General features: G+C 36.1%; 2 protein-coding genes across 4 annotated transcripts; one reads left to right on the top strand and one right to left on the bottom strand.

Annotated features, from left to right (window-relative positions):
- Positions 1–855: 855 nt before the first annotated feature.
- On the bottom strand, positions 856–5,526 carry LOC110438633 (uncharacterized). 2 transcript variants are annotated; one of them, XM_021471551.3, is made up of 3 exons: positions 5,497–5,526; positions 5,035–5,180; positions 856–2,012 (listed from the first exon to the last, which is right to left on the bottom strand). In XM_021471551.3, the coding sequence occupies exons 2-3, from the start codon at positions 5,117–5,119 to the stop codon at positions 1,039–1,041; spliced, it is 1,059 nt and encodes a 352-aa protein (XP_021327226.1). In that variant the 5' UTR covers positions 5,120–5,180; positions 5,497–5,526; the 3' UTR covers positions 856–1,038. The 2 variants fall into 2 exon arrangements, with proteins under 2 accessions (XP_021327226.1, XP_073803923.1); XM_073947822.1 differs by lacking the exons at positions 5,035–5,180; positions 5,497–5,526 and adding an exon at positions 2,109–2,132.
- Positions 5,527–11,220: 5,694 nt separating this feature from the next.
- LOC137490848 (uncharacterized) lies at positions 11,221–24,269 on the top strand. 2 transcript variants are annotated; one of them, XR_012402276.1, is made up of 4 exons: positions 11,221–11,298; positions 11,889–12,038; positions 22,456–23,685; positions 23,827–24,269. XR_012402276.1 is itself a non-coding variant. In XM_068219812.2 (3 exons), exons 2-3 carry the CDS (start codon positions 11,954–11,956, stop codon positions 23,061–23,063), a joined length of 693 nt encoding a protein of 230 aa, XP_068075913.2. In that variant the 5' UTR covers positions 11,221–11,298; positions 11,889–11,953; the 3' UTR covers positions 23,064–24,269. The 2 variants fall into 2 exon arrangements, 1 of the variants encoding a protein (XP_068075913.2); XM_068219812.2 differs by having other exon boundaries at positions 22,456–24,269.
- Positions 24,270–26,039: the final 1,770 nt, after the last annotated feature.

The following is a 26,039-nucleotide window of genomic DNA, read 5'->3' as shown; positions in this document are numbered from 1 at the left end:
CAGCATAAACTATCGTTATACAATGACTTGCCAAATTACCCTAACCTGCCTTTAAATGTCACTTTAAGCTGTATAGAAGTTTCTTTAAAAATGTCTAGTCAAGTACTTTCTGTCATCATGGCAAAGAGAAAATAAATCAGTTATTAGAGATGAGCTAATAAAACTATTATGTTTAGAAATGTGTTAAAAAAATAAACAGGGGGGCCCGGGGGCATTAGGTATTTTCATAAGAAAGAAAGATTTATAATCCGCTGCTAAATGACAAAGCATGTTACTGTAGAATATAGCCATAAAATAATAAGCTAGATACATGAACTCACTGTGATTTAACTATTACAGAAACAGATGTGACTGGCTATATCATATCTAGATAAAGATGTCTATATATATATATATATATATATATATATATATATATATATATATATATATATATATATATATCGTATCTAGAAAGCAAGTACAATTTACATTTTTCTTACTAATTTGCATGTATTTACATTAATGTGCAGCACATTATATTGATTACCTACAGTTATGTTATTTCACCAAAACTACACACATTTTCTGCTGTAAAAACAAATATTAAGCTTCATCTGTAACTTAGCTAGAACTATTCAGTTTTGCGAAACAGTTGTATTATTACCTCATCAGCTTCAGCTGCTCAAAATAATAAATGATGTGCAGTGGCGGAATATTTTTAAACCATGTGACAACAGAGCCACTCCCACCTGCCGGTAGAAACAGGTACTGCTGAATAAATTACTTTTTAAATACCCGACACAAACGCTGCTTTAGGTAGAATACGCGTGATATACACGTGTTAATTGTCAGAACTTTGTTAACAAAATAAATGTTATACAACCTATTTTTATTTAAGTGCAACATATTCCAAAAGATCAGGGGCTTTTGACAATACATCAGGGGCTTAAGCCCCCAAAGCCCCCCCCTCGCAACGCCCCTGGTTTCATTTCCAGTAACTTGATATGTTTTCAAGTGCCCTAAGCTCCGCTGGGCAAAGCCTCAATTTTGAGGACTCTACTCCCCATTGTGAAGTTTCATGTGAGTGTTGAGGCTTCTTTTACATTTAAAGCCCTTTCCACATTCACTGCATCTAAAACGATCCTCTCGTGAGTGAATTTTCATGTGTTTCCTAATGGTGTCTTTGCGTGTGAAAGTCTTTCCACACTGATCACATGTGAACACTATGGTTCCAATGTGACCATTCATGTGGTTCTTGAGGCTAGCTTTGGTTGTGAAGCTCTTTCCACACTGAGCACATGTAAACGGCTTCTCTCCGGTGTGACTTATCATGTGGTGTTTGAGTGAAGTTTTACATCTGAAACTTTTACCACACTCTGTGCAAAAGTAAGGTTTCTCTCCATTGTGAATCATTATGTGGATCTCAAGGTCTTGCTTTTGAGCAAAACCTTTCCCACACTGTGTGCAAGTAAAAATTATGCCTCCAGTGTGAGTTCTTATGTGGTCTTCAAGGGTGCTATTTTGCTTAAAACTCTTTCCACACTGATTGCAAGAGTAAGGCTTCTCCCCAGTGTGAATTCTCATGTGCGCTGCCAAGTTTGCTGACTGATAGAGGCTTTTTCCACACTGTAGGCATGTGTACAGCCTCCCTCCAGTGTGAATTCTCATGTGCTGTGCAAAGTTTCCTGTAGTATAGAAGCGTTGTCCACACTGTTGGCATGTGTAGCGCCTCTCTCCAGTGTGAGTTCTCATGTGGACTTTAAGGTAGCCATTTTGCTTAAAACTCTTTCCACACTGAGGGCAAGGGTAAGGCTTCTCCCCAGTGTGAATTCTCATGTGGACTTGAAGGTTGTGTTTTCGACTGAAACATTTTCCACACTGACGACATTTGGATTTCCGAGGTCTTTCGCATGATGAAGTCTTTTCGGTCAGTGTGTGTTTTTCATCAGTTTTTATTTCTTGGTGTTTCTCAAACTGTTTCTCTTCCATTTCATTCCATTGGTGAGTCTCTTCTTTCAGCACCATCAGGTCTTAAAAAAAAAAAGAAAAAAAGTGAACATTAGTATGAAGGCACAAAGCAACAAGGATAAAATGGATGTTTCACCCAACAATGAAAATGACCTTACCATTTACTCTCCGTCATGTGGTTTTAAACATTTCCTTTCTTCTGGAACGTGAAGAAAGCCTCCGTTTTTATTTTATTTTAAATATCTTCTTTTGTGTTCAACAGGATCAAAAAAATAATAATACTCATAAAGGTTTAAAACCACACAAGGGAGAGTGTGATGAGGCATAATGGAATACAGGTCACAAAGAATATAGCAAAGCACTTATGTGCAAAATTGACAGTATTCCAATCCTCTTTACGGTCCATACAAAAATGATCATAAATTTGTACAAATGAAATCCATAAAAAAATAAAGATGTCAGTAAAATAAACAAAAATCAAAACAAACAAACAAGAAAATAAATATATACATGTAGAAATGACCGCTCTTTGCTGTTCAACCTTCAACAAAAAGGTACGGTAGACTAGCATTATTTGCCTTCCACTGCAAAAGACTAACTAAAAGACTCCACTAAATTCCCTTGGGTGAGTATTAAAATATTGCACTTGTATAGATGATCACATACATAGCATTCAGTTAATCTCTAGTATCATAACAGGTGTATTGAACAATAATAATACATCATATTGATCAATACATCTGTCAGTTCATGTATTTTCCTATTACTCTGGTTTTGTATTCCCAGCTCTCCCCCAAAACAGGCAACGTTAAGACAGTCCAGTTATCGGAGTGATCGCGCATGTGCGGTGCGGAAGTTATCAAACTTTCTAGATAAGTAGCGTTATCAATCTTTCTAACCAGCTACAGGAGCTGCCCATTGCTTCCAGTAACCTGGACTGCAAAAGTTCAATAAAAATGTATGTGTAACTATTTGGTGTTTGTGTGTGTATATTGGCAATATAAACAGATGTGGTGACAAGTGAATGTATAGTGTGCATTATAAATGCAAAGATAATATTATCCCAACCTTTGTGTGCATCCAAGGGTTGAGAATGGCAGAATTACTGATGGTTATTAGACTGTGTGTAAATGAAATGATGTACTGTTGCGATCGTAAGAAAAATGAGTAAATGGTGAGGAAATTTTCATTTTTAGGTGAACTATCCCTTTTAAGCAAAGGTCTCAAACTCCATTCCTGGATGGCTGCAGCTCTGCACAGTTTTGCTTTAACCCTAATCAAACACAGCTGATCCAACCAAGGTCTTTAGGACTACTAGAGACGATTTCAGACATCCAAAGTCTCTCGGAACTTCCGGGAGTCTCCCGCAAATGCATAATGACACCCGGATGCCCACAAATGAATGATAATCTCCCGGAAATTGTCAGGCTGAATAATTCAACTGACTTATTGACTTGTCTTCGTTAGTTTCAAAAACACAGATTTCTTTACAATGTAAAACAGCATCTTTGGATATCTTTTCTGCTGGAGATACTGTTGTCCTGAAAAACTTAAAACATAATAAAAAAACCTTAAATATACTGTAGGAACGGTACAGTAAAACATTTTGGCGGTTTTAAAACCTTGACTTTTTCAAACTGCGGTATACCTTGAAAGTGGTTATTGTCCCATTCCTAAGCAGCATAACACTGTTTTTTGGATCTAAAAATTAATTCTTTAAAAAAGTCTCAAGCAAAAAGATTCCAATGGCGGCGCCTGCTGGTACGTGAAGAATATGGTCAATACTGACAAACTTTACACTCAAATGTTAGCATATCATCAGCATGCTGTAATCCATTTCTTGAGCAGCAACAGTTATTTTTAGACTAGTTTGTTGGCCAGTTGTAGTCAGTGCAATGCTAATCGTAATTGTTCCACTATAATTTGTTTGTTTTGTCTCACGTTGTCCCACAACATCATATAGTTTAGAATACTGTACAATGTTTTATAAAAATTTATTATTTTATTATTTTTTTATTATTTTATTATTAATATTTATTTTATTTAAAATATTTTTATTTGCCCTAATAATAATAATTGAATAATAATAAATTAAAATATTTTAGATATTTCTTAGCAAAATATTTAAAATATTGCATACAAGCAAATAAGCAAGCTTTACTTGTATCCATATACTTTTTTTCCAACAAAAACTTTGAAAAAGATAAAAAAAAAAAAAAAACAAATGTTTTAAATGTTTAAAAAACTACAATAAACTAAATCTATGCACAACAATCTGTCCAGGTCGATGTCCTCAGCAGTAAATACATGGAGCACGTTTAAACAAATGTTATTGTAAGAAAAAATAATTAAACCATTATGATAAATAGAGTTAAAATGACCTTTTTGAATAAAAAGTTTAAAGTTTTATTGAGATGGATTGTTGCTGATTGTATGAGTTTTGGCCAGATTGGGTAACAAAACATGAACAAAGAAACATGACTTGTTTAAAAAAGAATTAAGACCTACAACAGTAAATTTAAGACTTTTTTAGGCCTAAAATTTTAATTTTGGAATTTAAGACATTTTATGAACCGTGGAAACCCTGTTAAAACACCATAGCCCTGGTAATTAGTTATTATAATAATGATGTAATTCTAACTCAGATACTATCTGTGAGAACTAAAAACAACTACTAAAAACAAGTTTAATTCCATAAAGAAGTTAATTACAAAAAGGGGAATTGTGATCAACGTGACATATGCAAATGGAAAGTACTAAGCCAACACTATCACTGTAATACCAGATATCTTCTATGAGAATACTGTAGATCAAATATTGTCAGCATTATTTTTGTTGTTTTATTCATTTAATATAGCCCCAGTGCTTAAGAACTCATTACAAACAGTGGGAAAACAAGAAAAGCAATAACCTTAAGAAGATAATGACAAAATAAATGAGAACAAGTAACGAAAGAAACTCATTCCTGTCTTTCAATGAGTGCTTATGTGTATTTAGGAGAACTACAAGGCAGCACACTCAGGGCAGCAAGATGGATTTAATTTAGTATTCTTATTATTAAAATATATTAGTATGAAAACCAACCTGTTTGTTCCTGCAGATCTTCATGTTTTACTGTGAATGTTTCTTCAATCTTCACATCCTTACTTTCCTCTTTAATAAACGCCATCTTTATAACAGTGTGGAGATCAGTCACTTCAGCAGGAGTTTTTCTCTGTGAACACTTTATCCTGTTTAAAATGAACAAAACAATTAATAAAAACAAAATAACTTCTCTTCAACGCTTGCTTCAACAGTTTATGAGAGTAATTAACAAAAAGAAATCAGGTAACGTCAAAACGTTTCTTTAAAATACTTATTACGTTAAACAATTTTCTTTTACTTTATTCAAACAATAGCCCTCGGTTACTGAGAATAAAATTGTACTATGTTGTATTAAGGATTAAATAATATTTCAGGAACATAATTTAGCATCGTATAAAAAGCCTAAAACTTTAGAACTTTAACTTTAAATCAGTTTATATCTGTAACCGTTTTAAAACAAACCTTGCTCCAGTTGAATCACAACGCTGAAGCGGCGCCGCTTGATGACGTCACACGCCACGCCAAAATAAAAGTCTTTTTTTGTTAAGTTTTTTGCAACTTACTGTTGCAGTCATGACTTATTCGTTTCTCCCATTTTTTTTTACTTTACACTATATATGCTCTCTCTCTCTCTCTCTCTCTCTCTCACACAAACCTTTAATCTAAACATTTTAAGAAACTTTTTAAATCCACTTTATGAAGACTTGTATGTCTACAACACATTACTTCATTAATATCTGAGTCCAAATCTTACCCGCTTAATTATGACCTCTTTTTCTATTTCTACAACTTCATAGGCCTATGTAGTTTCCTTTTTTCATATGAATTGTCGTCTCTTATTATCTGTGTTCCACGTTTCCTGCCATTCTTTAGCAATATCTTCAGTAAAATATTTATTTACCTTTACTTACAGAAGCATTAAAGGGGTAGTTCACATAAAAATTACAATTCTGTGATTTACTCATCCTCTACTAGAGCCAAACCTGTTTGAGTTTCTTCTGCTGAATGCAAATGAAGAGAATAAAGGAGCAAAAACAGCCATTATATGGTTCAACAGTTCCTACTTTGGACATGGCTGCTTTTTTCAACATTTTCTTGCACACAAAATGTTCTTGGAACTTGATTACAATTGAACCACTAAGGTCACGTCACATGTTTTGACAATGTTTTTGGTTCCTTTTCTGGACTTTGAGCATCTCTTGACTCTTGCTGACAGATGAAGGAGCTCTCTGATTTTATCTAAAGCGTCTTCATTTGCGTTCTGAATATGAGCAAAGTTCTCAGGAGATTAAACAACAGGTAGAGGGACAATCGTTCTCAAGTGCTTAGTGTACACCTTAACTCATGCCTCCCATCAGTGCTGATATACAGCCTACAGCCACATTGCACTGCTTTTTAAAAAATGAATTTATTCATTTTTTACTGCAATAACAACAGGCCATTACAACAAATAAAAACTGATAGAAGGCTACATAACTGGGAAACATGCATACACACTTATTCACACACACACTGCATGCATACCACATGTCTATGGACTTTGGGGAAACCAGAGCATCTGGAGGAAACTCACACAAACACAGGAAGAACATGCAAACTCCACACAGAAATGCCAAATGACCCAGCTGAGGCTCGAACCAGTGACCTTCTTGCAATGAGGCGATCGTGCTACCCACTGCACCACTGAACTCACATGTGTAATTATCTGAGGTATTAAACTGGTATTGGTGAAGAACTATGCTTACAAATGATTGTTATTTTTAAAACGTGTAAAAAGGCACCATTCAGATGTAGCGATCTGGGGAATCAAGCATGTAATGTTATAGACACCTATACTTATTTGTCTTAAGAGATGTAAGGCACATCCCTCAAAATGCCAAGTACACATCCAAAACAATCCAGAATGAAGTGATTGAAATTTTGGCATCCATGGTTCTGAAAAAAAATAAAACAGCAATATGACACTGCTGATTCATCTGCATTCTGTTTAATAAGTGATGGAACAAGGGATAGGTGCAATATTGAAAATCTCTCCATTGCAATTCGATTTGTGTGCAATGGTGTGCCAGAGGAACATCTCATTGGGGTAATTGGGCAGGGGTTGCAAAAAATGAATTCTAGAATGAAATTCTTGTTGCCAGACCAATGCTCTCCAGGATGCTCCCAGCTGATGCTGACTCCTCTGCTGTTTGCAAACTTTTGCAGGAATACCAAGATGCATTTGCAAGTCTTCGTAAATTGTTTGTATCTGCAGTGGTCATAGGTGCCTATACTGACTCATGTGAGAGCTCATTCTCTACACTGGCAAGAGTTCTGACAGCATTTCACCAAACAATGCTTTGTGAGAGGAAAAAAAACTTGTACTTTTGGCCAATGAAAGAGACGGTGCTCACTGCAGAGCCATTTGAGCAGAGCTGAGCTCCAGCGAGGGGGAGCATGAGCTCTCGCTCCTCCTCCTATAAGCTGTTTTAATGCGTACACCAACCCCACCCCTAACCCTACCCCCAGTGACATCACTCATAGAAGAAGTGCAAGAAAGGAGGAGCTCAAGCTCAAGCTCCCTCTTGCTGGAGCTCAGCTCTGCTCAAATGGCTCTGCAGTGAGCACCACTTGTAATGAAAAGGCAATAACAAACAAACTGGACATGGATGAGTTTGTGACAGAATTCTCTAAAACGAGACAAAACCTAATGCTGTATTAAACAGATAAATAGGCAAAATTGAGTCTCATGGGGTTAAAAAAAGATTGTAAATATATGTTCTTTAAAAATCAAATAAAGTTACAAAAAGTTTATCTATAGATATAGGTTGAGAGAACAAACAAGAAAAAAGTTTTGCAAGTCAGTAAAAAAAAAATAGTGATGTAAATAGTTATTTTAAAAATCAAATACAGTTACTAAATTGAAGGTCTGTTATAAGTAAAAAAAAATTTTTTATAAAATTTAAAAATAACCTATGGAAATAAAAATAACCTATGGAATTAGTTTAAAAAATAGTGATGTAAATAGTTATTTTATAAATAACTTTATTAAGTTTATTTTATTTGCAGATGACACAAGCATTTTTTGTTCTGGGCATAATTTACCAAAACTTATAGAGTTGATTAAAACGTTGTTTGACGTTGATTAAAACGTTGATTAAAACGTTGCTTGACGTAAACAAATTGTCATTAAATATAAGTAAAAGAAAGGTTATGTTATTTGGCAAATTAAAAAAATAGTTATAATATAGATTTACAAATTGATAATGAAGTTATAGAAGGAGTGTATGCAATTAAGTTTCTTGGTGTTGTATTGGATCATAAAATTAGTTGGAAACCACAAATAAATAATGTGATATCAAAGTTAGAAAAAACTGTAGCAATAGTGTATGAAGCGAGATTTATCCTGGACAATAAATCTATGTACATATTATATAACACACTTATGTTGCCATACATGAGCTATTGTGTTGAAATTTGGGGAAATACATATAAATCTAATTTACGATCCATATGTACAATGCAGAAAAAAGTAATTCGACTAATAGAACATGTTGGGTATTTAGAGCATACAAATCCTTTATTTTTTAAAATAAAGATACTTAAGTTCAGTGATTTGGTTAAGTTTAAAACAGCACACGTTATGTTTAAAGCTAGGAATAAACTACTTCCGAAATGTATACAAAAGTTTTTTGAAGAATGACAAGGGAGATATAACCTGAGAGAAGAACTCAATTTTAGGAGGTTGAAAACAAGAACAACTTTAAAAAGTTTGTGTATGTCTGTACATGGTTTAAAACTATGGAACCGTCTAGATCAGACTCTAAAACAACGTCAGGATATTAATCAATTTTAAAAAACTGTATAAATATATGTTAATAAAGAAATATAATGATGAAGGTTATTGAAAAATGATAAAAAGAGAAAGGTATGATGAAATTTTAATGGCTATTTGCAGTACTAGGTTTTTTTTTTTTTTGGGTCTTATGTTACAAAATGAAAAGGTACAAATGGAATCAAACATATTATTTTTCAAAGATGCCAAAAGGATCAAATTTGTTTCATGTAAAAACTAGAGATAGGTAAAAGAATAAAGTTTAAATAATAAACGAATGATGTATGGGGTATGGGGTGGGAGAATAATAAGCTTATGCTTCATCCCGCTCCATTTTCGACCATGTTGAAATGTATTTCTTTTTGTTAATGACATTTTATGTATCATAATTTTGTTCGAAAATAAATAAATCAAATCAAAATCAAATTCCAAAGTTTATGTATAGGTAAAAAAAAAGAGTTGGTTTTAAAAAATAGTGATGTAAATAGTTATTTTTAAAATCAAATACAGTTACTAAATTGATTTAAGGTCTGTTATAACTAAGAATTTATTAATAAAAAATAAAAATAACCTTTGTAATTAGTTTTTTTTTTAGAAAGTAGTGATGTAAATAGTTATTTTAAAAATCAAATAAAGTAAAGTTGACCTATAAGATCTGTTATATAGGCAAACAGAAATACAAGAAATAATAAGCAAAATACATACACAGATACTTACATAAGTAAAAAAGGATCTAGAAACTAAAATGTAGTCCATGATGGACTTGTCATTTCTTTGCAGACATGTAGATATACTGTCTCAGGCAATCACGGTGAATTCACTCACCCCTTTGTTTTTCTTGTCCCCTCTTCCCTTTAAAAAATTAATTCATAATCTAAGAATTTTTTTAAAAGTCAAAATTTTATTCAACATTTTAATTATTAAAATGTTCTCTGAGAAGAGTCTACGTCCTTGAACATTTATTATACGGTGTCTGTCGCCATCTTTTGGAGGAATAATGTAACGTCAACTGCCAGTCAATGCACAATTTGAAAATCGAAGGAGCCTACCGGTTTAATATTAAATAATAAAATAAAATTTACTTCAAATGACATTTTTTTAAATAACCTTTAACAAATAACAATATAAACATGCTATGTAAATCCGTCAAAAGAACAATAACCAGGTTTTCATATAGGCCTATTCAATTTATCTAACATTAGAGATGTAAAACTTAAATTTGCACTCAAATCTGTTTGATTTATAGCAATTAACAGATGATTATGAACAAATATTGTCGTTATATATAATCAAAACAATTCTTTTCCCACATTTTACTACTATAAAGACATACATCAGACTCCAGATTGTGTCCACCAGAGGAGTGCTCTCGACAATATAATCTCCGAGTCCGAAGTCATCTAAATTAATAGCCGCAATCCTTAAGTAGACGAACATTCTCGCCAAAAAAAAACAAAAAAATAAAAAAAATAAAAAAATAAAATATATATATATATATATATATATATATATATATATATATATATATATATATATATATATATATATATATATATATATAGGCTATGACAGGCGTGTCAAACTCAATTCCTGGAGGGCCGAAGCCCTGCACAGTTTAGTTCCAACCCTGCTCCAACACACTTACCTGTAGGTTTCAAACAAGCCTGAAGGACTCAATTAGTTTGATCAGGTGTGTTTAACTAAACTGTGCAGAGCTGCGGCCCTTTTGGAGCTGAGTTTGACACATGTGGGCTATGTGGTCCGACTCAACAGTCCAGTCGAGTTAATTAACAAATTTGACATTCGCTGCAGCTGGCAGAGTAATTAAACCCAGATGAAGAGGCTGATCAGTGCTGATTAGAATATTGCACAGTTTTTAGCCAATTAGATTCGTGAACTAGAAAAAAATGTTGCATAAATTAAAAATACATGAATATTATTTTATTGATTATCTTTCATTTATACAACGGTAATATATATATATATATATATATATATATATATATATATATATATATATATATATATATATATATATATATATAATTAAATGGATAATAGGTTAATGGCCCATAGCCTGGCCCACCCTTCATCTCCTATCTGGAGCTGGGCCTGTATACAAAGAGGTGGTAACATCAGTGAATGCAAGTGAATGTGGGTTAAAGCTATAGATGAAGAAATGCAATTGTTTAAAGAAAATGCAACCTCTTATCAACCTGAAGGCAAAGATTTAGAGGGGGTAAATGGGTTTATTCAATTGACACAAATAGTGATAGTACAGAAAGCAGATAAAGTAAAAAGTGGGAAACGAGGGAGAAATTTATCAATAAGTCATGACTAAGAGTTAGTGGGGGGAAAAAAAAGCTAAATTAAAAAAAAGACTTTTATTTTGGCGTGGTGGTGTGACATCATAAGGCTGTGCTGCTCCCGCATTGTGATTCTGGAGAAAGGTTTGTTTTAAAGCTTTTACACAGATGTAAACCGACTGATTAAAATTTCAGGTTGTTCATCTAATGCTAGATGTACCAGCTGTTGACAATATTATTTTAACCCTTTATACAACAATGTACTATTTACTCACAGTAAGGTCTATTGTTTGGATAAGATAGGATCAACTTTATTTGTCACTGAGAGAAAATTCATGTCTTGTGCAAATAAGTGCTACAACGTTGCTGTAAGCAGACAATAAAATAAATCAAACAAACAAAACAATTAAGAACATACCTGAATAAAGTTTGAATAAAGCAACAGTAAAGTGTGTAATAAGTGTTTTAGTGAATGTTTAATTTATTAAATAGCATAATGTCATTCTATTCAAAGTATACATCACTATATATAAGAAATGGAGTAAAGTTACTAGTTTTAATCAGCTCATTTGTGACTATTGTTTCTTGCTCGGACTCACCTGATTTCTGTTGTTAATGACTCTCATATAAAGAAACTGTTGAAGCAAGTGTTGAAGAGATTTTGTATCTGTTCATTGTTTTATTTATTTTAAACAGGACATTTTTATTGTTTTTTTTTTTTTCATTTTAAATAGGATAAAGTTTCCAAACGCAGAGAAAAACTCCTGCTGAACCGACTGATTTCTACGCTGCTATAAAGATGGCGTTTATTAAAGAGGAGAGTGAAGATGTGAAGATTGAAGAAACATTCACAGTCAAACAGGAAGATCTGCAGGAACAAACAGGTTGGTTTTCATTCTCAAAGACCAACTCAGTCAATTGATCCTCATTCAGATATATTTGAAAAGTAAGAATACTATTTTAAATCCATCTTGCAGCCCTGAGTGTGCTGCCTAGTTCTCCTAAACGCACAAAAGCACTCATTGAAATACAGGAATGAGTTTCTTTCATCACTTGTTCTCATTTATTTTGTCATTCATTTTATGTATTTATAGTCTCCCATTTTCTCAACCTTTTTAACCTTCTTTTCTTGTTCTCCTACTGTTTGAAAAGCACGAGTTTTCCCTGAGCACTGGTGCTATATAAAACAAATAAAAACAATAAATTAAAAGTTTAACTATGCTGACAATATTTGACCTACAGTATTCTCATAGAAGATATCTGCTATTACAGTGATAGTGTTGGCTTAGTACTTTCCATTTGCATATGTCACTTTCATTACAATTCCCCTTTTTAAATCAACTTCTTTATGGGTTTAAACTTGTTTCTAGTACTTGTTGCTTGTTCTTACAGATAGTATCTGAGTTAGAATTACATCATTATTAAAATAACTTATTACCAGGGCTATTGTGTCTAAACAGGGTTCCCACGAGGTCTTAAAATGTCGTACATTCCAAAATCAAAATTTTAGGCCTAAAAAGTCTTATTATTAAAAACTTTTTTTATTCAAAAAGGTAATTTTAACTCTATCATAATAGTTTAATTTTTTTTTCTTACAATAACATTAACATGACATTTAAACGTGCTTCATGTATTTATTGCTGAGGACATCGACCTGGACAGATTGTTGTGCATAAATTTAGTTTATTATAGTTTTTAAAACGGTGCAGTAGGTAGTACTGTCGACTCACAGCAAGAAGGTCACTGGTTCAAGTCTCGGCTCAGTTGGCGTTTCTGTATGGAGTTTGCATGTTCTCCCTGCGTTCACGTGGGTTTCCTTCAGGTGCTCTGGTTTCCCCACAGTCCAAAGACATGTGATACAGGTGAATTGGGTAGGCTAAATTGTCCGTAGTGTATGGGTGTGTGTGTGTGTGGATGTTTCCCAGAGATGGATTGCGACTGGAAAGACATCCGCTGCGTAAAAACTTGCTGGATAAGTTGGTGGTTCATTCCACTGTGGCAACCCTGGATTAATAAAGGGACTAAGCTGACAAGAAAATGAATGAATAAATGATTTTTAAATGTTTGGTCATTTTTTTTAAAAGAAAGTTTATTTTGGAAAAAAATTGTATGGATACAAGTAAAGCTTGCTTTTTTACACAACATTTAAAATCTTTTGCTAAGAAATATCTAAAATAATAATGTAATATATATTTTTTATTATAATATTTTTTTGATAGGACAAATACAAAATTTGGGCCATTTGAGAAATTCTTTACCCTTCAGCCCTTTATGAGTCTAAAATTTCATTCATAATGGTCATTAAAAGTCTTAAATGTAACTGGTTTAAAGTATGTCAGAAAACTTAGATGCCCCAAGTTTAAACATGCTGAATGAAATGGACATTAAAATAATTAATTATTATAAAACATTGTACAGTATTCTAAACTATATGATGTTGTGGGACAAAACAAACAAATAATAGTGGAACAATAACGTTTAGTATTGCCAGTGGCAGATTTAGACATGGGCAATGTGGGCGATCGCCCAGGGTGGGATTTTCCTGGGGGCGGCAAAAAAAATGTTTCCTAGTGAAAGCATTGAGATAAGATTACTTTATGCAAATGTATTCATTTAGAGTGGCAATCCCAGAATAAAGACATTAGGGGCCATTTACATTTGGCATCTTTAGCACGTGCAAGTTTGTTATTCTCTTTGTGCAACCGAAACAACGCTTGTGAAAGCAAACTGATGCATGCGTACAGAAAAACGTTCCCGCGCACCGTCCGCACACACACGCTCCTGTGTGAATCCCAGTAGTTAGCATGCACGCCGATAAAATAAGCACCGCTCATGCGCCATGAAACTGAATTACCAGCCTTTTGTGCAGAGGTGTTGGCACACAGCGAGTTTTGCATAGTTTATGTAAAGTTTATGTAATATGACGATGGTGTTACTTTTACTAAGCATGGCTATAAGGCAGAAAGGAAGGGATAAAGAGTCAGAGTGGTAAGACTTCATAGCATTAATTCTCGCCCATGAGTCGGGTCTAAGACAACAGATAATTTGGTAACACTTTATAATAACACACTATGAACCATTTATTAAGCATTAGTAAACAGTGAATTCATTATCTGTTTAGCATTAACTCTACATTAATAAGCCTTAGTAAACCGTTTATAACTGCAGCTACATATCCTGTATTCCTGACTTACAACCACATTTATAATGTGCTTAATAATTGTACGTTCATACTTTGTTAGGGATAATTTTTTTATTACTAAATTTAGTTTGGGGAGAGAAGCACAATGTTTATGATAAGTTGGGGGCATAGCGGGCCAGAATGACCGTCAGGCCACCGCAAAATGTCCTGGTGCTCCCTATGGCCAGTTCGCCCCCTGAGTTTTACCATTTTCTGATGTTTATTTATCCTGATCATTTCCCCAATAGACAATATAATTGGAAGTTCTAAAACAATAGCAAATGTGATCAGCTCACTGCTATGACATGATTGAAAATTTATGTACATCGTTGTTTGTCTTTGTGCTCTGTTTATCCTCAGAGCTGATGCTATTCTAAGGGCTTTTGACTCTTGAAATTGTTAACCCTGGGTTATTCTAACTCTGGATAAACAGAATCCTGTATTATCTGTAATCTCGTTCCACACTGCTCATGCTATACCTGGTGTTCATTAACAGACGTTTCACAATCGTAAATCCCAGGTTAACATTGTTATTTGTTTATTTATGTTTTCAATGCCCCTGATTGGACAAACAGCAGGTCACCTTTTTAGATGGCATTTCTGCATCTTGTCGGGTTAACAATATCTGGAAATCAGGAGAAATACCAGCCTTTTGGAAAGAAGCTATTATTATACCAATACCTAAACCAGGAAAAGATGATTTAAATAATTATTGTCCAACAGCACTTACCAGTTGCCTTTGCAAACAATGAATCAAATGATTAATGATCAATAGGAGTGGATTTTAGAAAAAGAACAGAAGATTAATAAATATCAGTGTGAGTTTAGAAGAGGGAAAAGTACTTCTTATACGATTAGAATCTTTTGTACGAGATGGTTTAATTAAAGAGCCCATATTATACATGAAATAGGGTCATATCTTGGTTGTAAGGGTCTCCAACAACAGTTTAATATGCATGCAAGGTCAAAAAACACTTTCATGGTCTTATAATCTGCATTTATTTTTACCTAATTATCCCAGCGACTCCTGTATGAATCGTTCAGGGATTCATTTGTTCCCAAACCCCTCCTTAGCGCGAAGCTAATCTGCGCTGATTGGACCGATGACAGTCTGTTGCGATTGGTCGACTGCCTTCAGTGAGAGAGTGAAATGCCAAACAGCTAATCAGCAATATAAAAGTAATCACAGTTCATACACGCTTGATAGTGTAGGCGTGGATTTTAGCTGCCAGTGGGTCAATGTAAATACAGACTATGGACTTGAAAATACAGACGACTGACTATTTTATTGAACAAAAACTCCAAAAACAGTTGAGGAGATCTCCTTCTCACTCTGCTCTTTTCACAGACACACACACACACACACATACGCACTTAACCCTGCTCCGGACGACAACGCGCGCACACACACACACACACACACACACACAAACACACACACAAACACACACACCTCCGGACGACAGCGCGCGCACGCACACACAGACACACACACTAACGTTACTCCCCGTCCACGGAGCTCCGTTAACGCAGCACGCGTCGCGTTTTTAACGTGACTTTGCACACGATAAGAGAATATAGCCAGTTAACCTGATACAGTACATGCGGTTACAAGTAACAAATCACAACTAAATACATTTGCAAGCTAGAGTCAACGAGGCAACTTTAATCGCACGTACTTACACTTGAGAAATGGAGGAAGAAACCAATCCTGACGTCTATCAGTAAGTTACTCTTTACTGATCCTTCCTTTAACAAACGCTGATGAAGTATTCTTTGTAGCATGTAGCTTCCAGAAGTTTCCAGTAGTTTCCAACTGCTTGGCTATAATGCTGAGGTTTCATCTTTGGGTAGAGACTCAATATATCCATCTGCAGTGTGACTTCAATCGACCGGCATGTTTGTGTGTGTGTGTTTGTGGGTGTGTGTGTGTGTGTGTGTCTCGGTTTCTGCGTCAGAGGGCGGGGCCTCAGGTTTGAAATCTCCCGGGTTTGCGTGTGCACGTGAATAACTTGGTTTCGTTCGTACGTCATGGCGAAACACCTAATGAATCCGTATCAAGGCGACTCGTTTGAAGCATTATGAGTCGACTCTTTTTTAGATGAATCAACCGTTTTTAACACTGTACACTAACAGATTTAAGCCTTAGCTGGATACTCCACTTCACTTAGAGCTGTGTTACACACTACATGGAGGGGAATTTTCAAAAACCCATAATATGGGCTCTTTAAATAAAGAACACATGGTAGCAGTTTTTTTTTTTTTTTTGATCTGGAAAAGGGTCTATGACATGACACTACCTGGAGGTATGGTATTTTAAAAAATTTACATGAGATGGGCTTTAGAGGAAATTTGTCATTTCTAATTTTATTGTACATTTTTTTTATCCAATAGAGTTTTTTGTGTTCATATTAAAATATATTATCTGAATTGCTTATACAAGAATCAGGAGTGCCCCAAGGAAGTATACTATCAGTAACTTTACTACTATCAGTATTTAGTACTATCAGTATTTACTTTCATTATTTAGTATTAAAATTAATAATATTGTAAATGTTATTGGGAATAATATATTTCATAGTTTAACTGTAGATAATAGATGTATTTGTTATAAAGGGAAAAATATCAAATCGAGAGAAAAATTTAAATATTCATTCATTCATTTTCTTTTCGGCTTAGTCCCTTTATTAATCCGAGGTCGCCACAGCGGAATGAACCGCCAACTTATCCAGCACGTTTTTACGCAGCGGATGCCCTTCCAGCCGCAACCCATCTCTGAGTAACATCCACACTCTCATACACTACGGGCAATTTAGCCTACCCAATTCACCTGTACCGCATGTCTTTGGACTGTGGGGGAAATCGGAGCACCCAGAGGAAACCCACACGAACGCAGGGAGAACATGCAAACTCCACACAGAAACGCCAACTGAGCTGAGCTGAGGTTCAAACCAGCGACCTTCTTGCTGTGAGGCAACAGAACTACCTACTGCGTTGCCTCAAATTCAAATATGTATGACTGGTCAGTTTTAAATGGTTTTAAATTTTCTAAATCAAAAATTGCAAGCATGCATTTTTGTCTTTTAAGATCTATGCATTTAGATCCAGAGCCTTTTTTAGATGTACAAGTTGTGAAAGAGGTAAAGTTCCTAGGAATGAGTTTTGACAATTTGCCTTTTATTCCTCATATTAAAGTATTACGAAATGAATGTTATAAAAGTTTTAGCAAAGATCAAATGGGTTGCAGATTGGGCGATACTCTTAAGACTATGGAAGCATAGTTTACTGAACTGCAAGGATTCATTCATTCATTCATTTTCTTGTCGGCTTAGTCCCTTTATTAATCCGGGGTTGTCACAGCAGCATGAACCGCCAATTTATCCAGCACGTTTTTACGCTGCGATGCCCTTCCAGCCGCAACCCATCTCTGGGAAAGATCTACAAGGATATCATGCATAAAGATGCTTGATACAGTACATCATACAGGACTGAGACTTGCTCTTGAAGCATACAGGGCTTCTCCAATTCAAAGTTTACACACGGCAGCAGGAGAAATGTCACTGTACAGCAGAAGATTGAAACTGGCTCTTAAATATGCAGTCAAGCTGAAAGCTAATAAAGACAATCCAGCATATTCTACAGTTTTCCCCCCTCAATATCAGCACCTATGTGAAGCCAGACCTAGATACATCAGACCTTTTGGAATTCGAATGAAAATTCACTTGGAGAAGTTGGATAATAATCTGGATATAATAACAACGATGCATGTATGCCCTATACCACCTTGATATATTAAAAAAAGCCATCTATTATAAGGCACCTGTCTCAGTTTAAAAAAGGGAAATCCACCCAAATGTTTATCAGGAAGAATTTATGAATACCGATGCAATCTACCAACTTATGTACCAGTGTTTACAGAGGGTTCGAAATCAGATGGACGAGTATCTGCTGCAGCAGGGGTTGGTTCAGAGTGTTTCAGAAAGAGTATTCCCGGTCAAAGCTTGATATTAACAGCTGAAGGTTGTGTACTGTTTTTAGCTCTGGAACAAATAGAAAAAGAACAGCAAAGCCAGTTTTTAATTTGCACAGATTTTATCCTGTTTACAAGCACTTGAATCTCTGAAAACTGATATTCATATTCATTCATTAACTCATACTATGATTTTAAGCATTATAGAAAAAGTGGACCTTTTAAAGATTAAAGACTTTGATATTATTTTCTGCTGGATACCTGGACATATGGGATTCATTGAAAATGAACGTGCAGATAAAGCAGCTAAGGAAGCCATACAGTTGGAGATTACAGAATGTAAAATTCCTGTGTCTGATATTAAACCTATTTTAAATCAGTACATTAACGAGAAATGGCAAATGGAATGAAATGAATGTAAGCATAACAAATTGCATGAAGTGCATCCATATTTAAATGAAAGAAATAATTAACGTTTTGAAAATAGACATGACCAGGTTGTACATACAAGATGTAGAATCAGACACTCAAGACTTACACGCATATTTATTGAGAGGGGATGAAAAACCTATTTGTGATTTGTGTAAGAATATTTTGACGATAAAACATATTTTAATAGAATGTGGATTTTTTTATGACATTAGCAAACGTTTTTAATTGAGAAATATTTTAAGTGAAATGTTTAATAAAGGTGCCTTTTGGAGCACTTTTAGAATATTTATCTTTAATCAAACTAAAAGATTGTATGTGACTGTTTTTAATGTTGCTGCTACTTGTATAGTTTTTGTTGTTTTTTTACAATGTATTTTTTTTAAGAAACCGATTCGACTTTATGATTAGATATATTGTATATTTATTAGTATATGTTTTTGCCATGAATATAGCCAATGCTGCTTTTATGGCATTAAAAAATAAATAAATAAACAATATCCATTAGTATGAACATTGCTAACTGTAAGGTGGAGTGACAGGAGCAAGGCCGGCGCGTCCATAGAGGCACCTAGGCGACCGCCTAGGGTGGCAGAATAGAGAGGCGCGACATCTCCCTCAACACCCGCGTCCTCGGTTATGTCCGCGACCCAGCACCTCCCTAACTCCTCGCTGCCTAAGTTATTTCCGCGCCTAGGGCGGCAGAATAGAGAGGATGGCGTCCACGACACCTCAATTGTGATAAAATGGTTAGCACTGTTGCCTCGCAGCAAGAACATCACTGTTTCTAGTCCTTACCAAGCCAGCGAACGTTTCTGTGCCGAGTTTACACGTTCTCCCCGTGCTTACGTGGGTTTCCCCCGGGTTCCTCCCACTGTCCAAAAACATGCAACTTAAGTTAATTGACTAATGCAAATCTTTAACTTTTGTTAAAACGATAGTTAAAAACGTAATATTATTTAATATAAAACACAATTACAACTTGTTAGTACTTTTATCTGGGTTAAATTCTAGTACATCATATTTTAACTGTACTGTTAGAACTTTATAACATTACCTTACATTCACATTTAGTCATTTAGCAGACGCTTTTATCCAAAGCGACTTACAAATGAGGACAAGGAAGCAATTTACACAACTAAGAGCAACAATGAATAAGTGCTATAGGCAAGTTTCAGGTCTGTAAAGTCTAAGAAGGGAAGTATTAGTATTTTTTTTTTTAAGTACAGTTAGTGTGATATTCAGAGAGGCAATTGCAGATTAGGAAGTGAAGTGGAGACTAAATAGTTGAGTTTTTGGTCGTTTCTTGAAAATAGCGAGTGACTCTGCTGTTCTGATGCAGTTAGGGAGTTCATTCCACCAACTGGGCAGATTGAGCGTGAGCGTGAGCGAAAGTGATTTCTTCCCTCTTTGGGATGGAACCACGAGGCGACGTTCATTCACAGAACGTAAGTTTCTGGAGGGCACATAGATCTGCAGAAGTGAGCGCAGATAAGAAGGAGCAAGGCCAGAAGTCACTTTGTAGGCAAACATCAGAGCTTTGAATTTGATGCGAGCAGCAACTGGCAGCCAGTGCAAACGGACTAGCAGCGGAGTGACATGTGCTCTTTTAGGTTCATTGAAGACCACTCGTGCTGCTGCGTTCTGGAGCAGTTGAAGAGGCTTGATAGAGTTAGCTGGAAGCCCAGCTAGTAGAGAGTTGCAGTAATCCAGTTTGGAGAGAACAAGAGCTTGAACAAGGAGTTGAGCTGCATGTTCAGATAAGAAGGGTCGGATCTTTCTAATGTTATAGAGTGCGAATCTGCACGATCGAGCAGTTCTAGAAATGTGGTCAGAGAAGTTTAGTTGGTCATCAATCGTTACTCCAAGGCTTTTCACCATTTTGGATGCAGTAATGGTTGCCCCATCCATCTGGATTGAAAAGTTATGGTGTAGAGTCGAGTTGGCAGAAACTACAAGCATTTCCGTTTTTGCGAGGTTCAGCTGAAGATGATGATCTTTCATCCAGTGTGAAATATCCAACAGGCAGGCTGAGATGCGAGCTGGAACCGAGGGATCATCAGGATGAAAAGAGAGGTATAGCTGGGTATCATCAGCATAGCAGTGGTAGGAGAATCCATGTCTCTGGATGACTGGTCCTAGAGATGACGTGTAGATGGAGAAGAGAAGTGGCCCAAGAACAAAGCCTTGAGGTACCCCAGTGTTTAGATGCTGTAGGTTGGACACCTCTCCCCTCCAAGACACCCTGAATGACCTGTCAGTGAGGTAAGATCTGAACCATTGTATAACAGTGCCCGCAACGCCCAGTGACTCAAGCGTAGATAGCAGGATCTGGTGGTTGACAGTGTCAAAAGCAGCTGACAAGTCCAGCAAAATGAGGACTGATGATTTAGAGTCTGCTTTAGCCAGTCTGAGATCCTCCACGACCGAGAGCAGGGCAGTCTCAGTTGAGTGGCCTTTCTTAAAGCCGGATTGCTTGTTGTCCATGAGATTGTTTTGAGTAAGAAAGCCCAGGACTTGATTGAACACTACTTTCTCCAGAATCTTGGCCATGAATGGAAGCAGTGATACTGGTCTATAGTTTTCAAGTAGCGTATGGTCCAGGTTGGGTTTCTTTAGCAGTGGGGTTACCCTAGCCTGCTTAAATGAAGTGGGGAATAAACCAGAGTCAAGAGATGTGTTAATTATGTGAGTCAGTGTTGGTATGACTGCAGGAGAGATGGCTTGCAAGAGATGAGAGGGAATGGGATCGAGTGGACAGGTGGTTGCATGGCTAGATAGCACGAGTTTGGACACCTCAGACTCAGAGAGCTGAGAAAAAGAGGTGAGTGTGTGTGGTGTTGGTGGTGTACCTTGCGTGTTTGTTGTAGGTGCAGCAAATTGAGCACTGATTTTTGCAGTTTTGGTGCAAAAGAATGTAGCAAAGTCATCAGTAGTAAGTGTGGAGGATGCGGGTGGAGGAGGAGGATAGAGGAGGGAGGAAAATGTTTTAAAAAGTAGGCGAGGATTAGTGGCATTGTTGATTTTCAGACGGTAATATGTTTGCTTTGCAGAAGTAACCTCAGCTGAGAAAGAGGACAGAAGAGTTTGGTATGTTAAGAGCTGTGCAGGATTTTTTAGTTTTCCGCCAAATTCTCTCTGCAGCCCGATTACCAAAAACAGCATCGAAGCAGTCTCCTTTCAGTCACTCCACCTCTTTACGGAGATTGTCAGCCTGATCTGGTGTATTAATCAACTACCATGGGTTCTGGAACTGAACAATAATGGTTTTCCAGATGCTGGACATCCGCTGGCACTAGATCCTCATCAATTTAAGAGTAAATCTCCCTTCTTTGCCATGCTCTGATGCATTTAGGATTCGCCGCTATTCGATTTAGCTGTAGAACACGCTATGCGGACCTAAAGAACCTGACTGATATTCTACTGGAAATACGCCAGCAGTTTGTGCATAGAGTCCATATACTATAACTTCTATGTTAAGCGGCTTTGACACAATTTACATTGTAAAAGCACTAGATAAATAAAGATGAATTGAATCGAATCTGCTTAAATGTGCACACGTTAATGGACCAAACAAAATATGATCTGATTTATTTTACATTTAATGTGCATCAAAATTATAGTGTGTGTAGCCAATGTTTCTAGTGTCTTTTCACTTTTCAGCTTTTGATGAGAGTTTTTAAGACTAAATGAAAACTAATGTTTTATTTATTTATTTCAGACCTAATTGAAGAGAACGAGGAAAGTAAAGAAGAGGAACATCATGTCAAAATTGAGGAAAAAACTCATTTACAGACTGATGGTATTTTGAAAAGGAAAGACAATAAACGTTTCACCTGCACTCAATGTGGAAAGAGTTTTAAAAGAAAAGGCTATCTTAAGATTCATATGATGATCCACACTGGAGAAAAACCATTTACATGCACTCAGTGTGCGAAGAGTTTCAGCTGCTCATCACACCTTAATCAACACATAAGGATCCACACTGGAGAGAAACCATTCACATGCACTCAATGTGGGAAGAGTTTCAGCCAATCGTCACACCTTAATCTACACATGAGGATCCACACTGGAGAAAAACCATTCACATGCACCCAGTGTGGGAAGAGTTTTAACTGCTCATCGAACTTTTATCAACACATGAGGATCCACACTGGTGAGAAACCATTCACATGCACTCAGTGTGGGAAGAGTTTTAACTGCTCATCAAACCTTTATCAACACATGAGGATCCACACTGGAGAGAAACCATTCACATGCACTCAGTGTGGGAAGAGTTTCAGCCAATCATCATCCCTTTATATACACATGAGGATCCACACTGGATAGAAACCATTTACCTGCACTTAAGCCTTGGTCACACTGGACTTTTCCCCATAGACTTCTATTTATACGCACGCAAATGCGTCAGACAGGAAACGTTCGTGCTTCAAGTTTTGCAGTTCACTGCTTTGCAAAATTTAAGCTTGGTGAACTCTGACCTGCGAAATCGCATCACTTGACTGTGTGAGACCAGTCAAAGATCAAAACATGACCTCTCTGGACAGAAATTTAAAATATGGACCAATCACTCACCTTTTTAATGTCTAATCATCTTGTTTAATCCCGCCCCTTTTTGCAGCACCATACAGAATTTCGCATGCTCAAACTCTAGTGACCGCAGCTTTGGTGTGGGATGACTTTCAGCAACTCATCAGACCTTAATAAACACTTGAAGACACACACTGAAGAGAAACTATTCGCATGCACTTTGTGTGAAGAGTTTCAGCCGATCAGCAAACCTTAATGAACACATGAAGATGCACACTGATGTGAACGAGTATATATGCTTGAGTGAGAAGACTTTTAGGTAACACTTTCTTTTACAACCCACAAAGTACCGCGTAGGTACAGTGAAATAACGGTGTACTTTTCTGTACATATTGTATAAGTATAATGAATGTATGTGTAGGTAATAGAGAACAAACTGAAATGCTTGGGTAGTAAGGGGGTAACAACCAGATATTCAACAGGAAAATTACCACGTAAGTACATTGAAATAACAGTGCACTTTTCTGTATGTATAGTTTAAGCATAAATAACGTGTGAGTAGATATAAAGGGAACAAACTGTAATGCTTGGGCAGTAAGGGAGTAACAACCAGATATTCAACATGAAAAGTACAGTGTAAGTATATTGAATTTACGGTGTACTTCTTGTTAAATTGCAAAGGAACAAACCATAATGTTTGGGTAATAAGGGGGTAACAATAGGATATTCAACACGCAAAGAGCCATGTGAGTATATTGAGTTTACGATGTACTTTTCTTTAAATATTGTAAATATAAAGAATTATGTAAGGGTGGTGACAACCTAATGCAACCTGTAAATGTACATGCACCTGCGTAAGTACATTAGTACTCTTATTCAGTGCTGGGGTTTTATATGGGGTGTTTATTGAATAAAAGGTTTACAACCTGTGAAATTATGAACCCTTATTGTATACTGTATGTATTTTAAATCTGCAATTCAATATAAAAATATATGTCCATACACTACTTACCTTATGAATGTTTACTGGTCGATCTCACCACAGCCATCAATGTCTCAACATCACTATCAACAAATAACTTTGCATGGTATAGGCCTACCGTCAGGGTTCAATGCAGATGAAAACAGGCTAGCATCTTTACTGCTGTTTGCAGAGGGGGAGGACTAACTGTTGCAATTCAGTGAATGTATAGCTGATGCTTTATAGAAAAATGTAGTAATTTGATCTTCAATCAAATAAAATTGCTGCTGTAGTTTTCTCTGTTCTGAGTCAAGTATACACTAGTGTGTTGAAGTGTGTTCCATGTAGTTAAAAGGACAATTACAGCATTTGTTCCCTGTACTAAAAGGGAAATGAAGCACTCTGTCAAGTTTATGTTATTGTGTAGACCAATTTCCACTTTATTGAAAAATATATAACAAACATGTTTAAACATAACCATTTAGAAGAAAATAGGGTGTTTATCATAGATTTTATTGCAAGGGCGAAAAAGGAAAAACCCTCTAATAGGATCAGAGGCTCGAGTATGCAGGGATCATTTTTTGGAGGAAGATTACACTGAGATCTTTGAGTCAGAAAAATTAGTCAGTCATCACACCAACAAACTGAGACCTGAAGCTGCTCTGTCTGTTTTCAGGCTATAATGCGAGCTCAACGGACCTCCCAACTTTCTCTGTCAAAAGTGACACATCAGTCCGTCGAAGGGAAAGGGCTCTAAAACGTGCCAGCTAGGTAATGAAGAGACCAGTATGTCCATAAAAACTGTATTTAACAATTGTACAAGTACCTCTCTCCCAGTGAGACCACACGCACTAACGTTAGCTTCAGACGGTTCTACTTATGAGTGAAAACTTCCATAATTAATTGCCATCTTTTAAAAAAAATATATGTGCCGAGCTGGCCTTGGACACGGCGTAATGATATAAAAAGGGAGAAACAACACAAGCAGACCTCTTTTAGGTCAAGTACCGGACCTAGTTGAAACACTTGGAGGTGTGTCAAAGAGCCGAGGGGCGGCACTGGCCTCCTGTAACCGATCACTAGAGTAAGACCAGAATTAAATGCGAGGTGAAATAAAGGGCAAAAAAGACGGGTTATCGTCAATAAGCATTGCAATGCGCACTTTTAAACCACAAATGCTGGTCTTGCTGTAGATATGGGGTACACGTCCACAACTTCATGCATTGCATAGATTCGTCTTTGCGAAACACCTAATGACTCAAGACGACTCGTTTGAAGCACTGAGTCGTCTCTTTTATAGATGAATCAACAGTTTTAAACACTGTACACTTACAGATTCAGCCTTAGCTGGATATATCACTTCACTTAGAGCTGTTACACACTACATGGAAGAGCATTTTCAAAAACCCATAATATGGACTCCTTTTTTTTTTAAACTGATTTTCTTTTTATTAGAACACAACACAAAATCAGAGATACATCAGAAATAGTCAGTAAGGATACAGATAGATACTTATATGCAAGATACAATGGGACCATCGCAACTGGCCCACCTTTACAGGTACTCTGCCCTGCACCAACTGTGAGCCAGTGGCATAATTCCCCCCTCCTTTTTAGTGTTGAAGTTAAATATAAAATATATATTAAAAATAATAAATAAATAAAAAGGAGGGGGGTGTGGGGGCAATTGGGAGAAATCTCATACTCATCGTGTATGTAATGTAGCTGTTTATTAAATCTATGTTGTATGTTTAAAGTAACTCATGTATAATTGTTAGAATTTGGATCCATCTTGGTTTAAATATATTCATCTG

This window comes from Danio rerio, chromosome 4 (genome assembly GCF_049306965.1).
Source record: "Danio rerio strain Tuebingen ecotype United States chromosome 4, GRCz12tu, whole genome shotgun sequence".
NCBI classification, from domain to species: Eukaryota; Metazoa; Chordata; class Actinopteri; order Cypriniformes; family Danionidae; genus Danio; species Danio rerio.
This window is presented reverse-complemented; position numbering and strand designations above follow the sequence as displayed.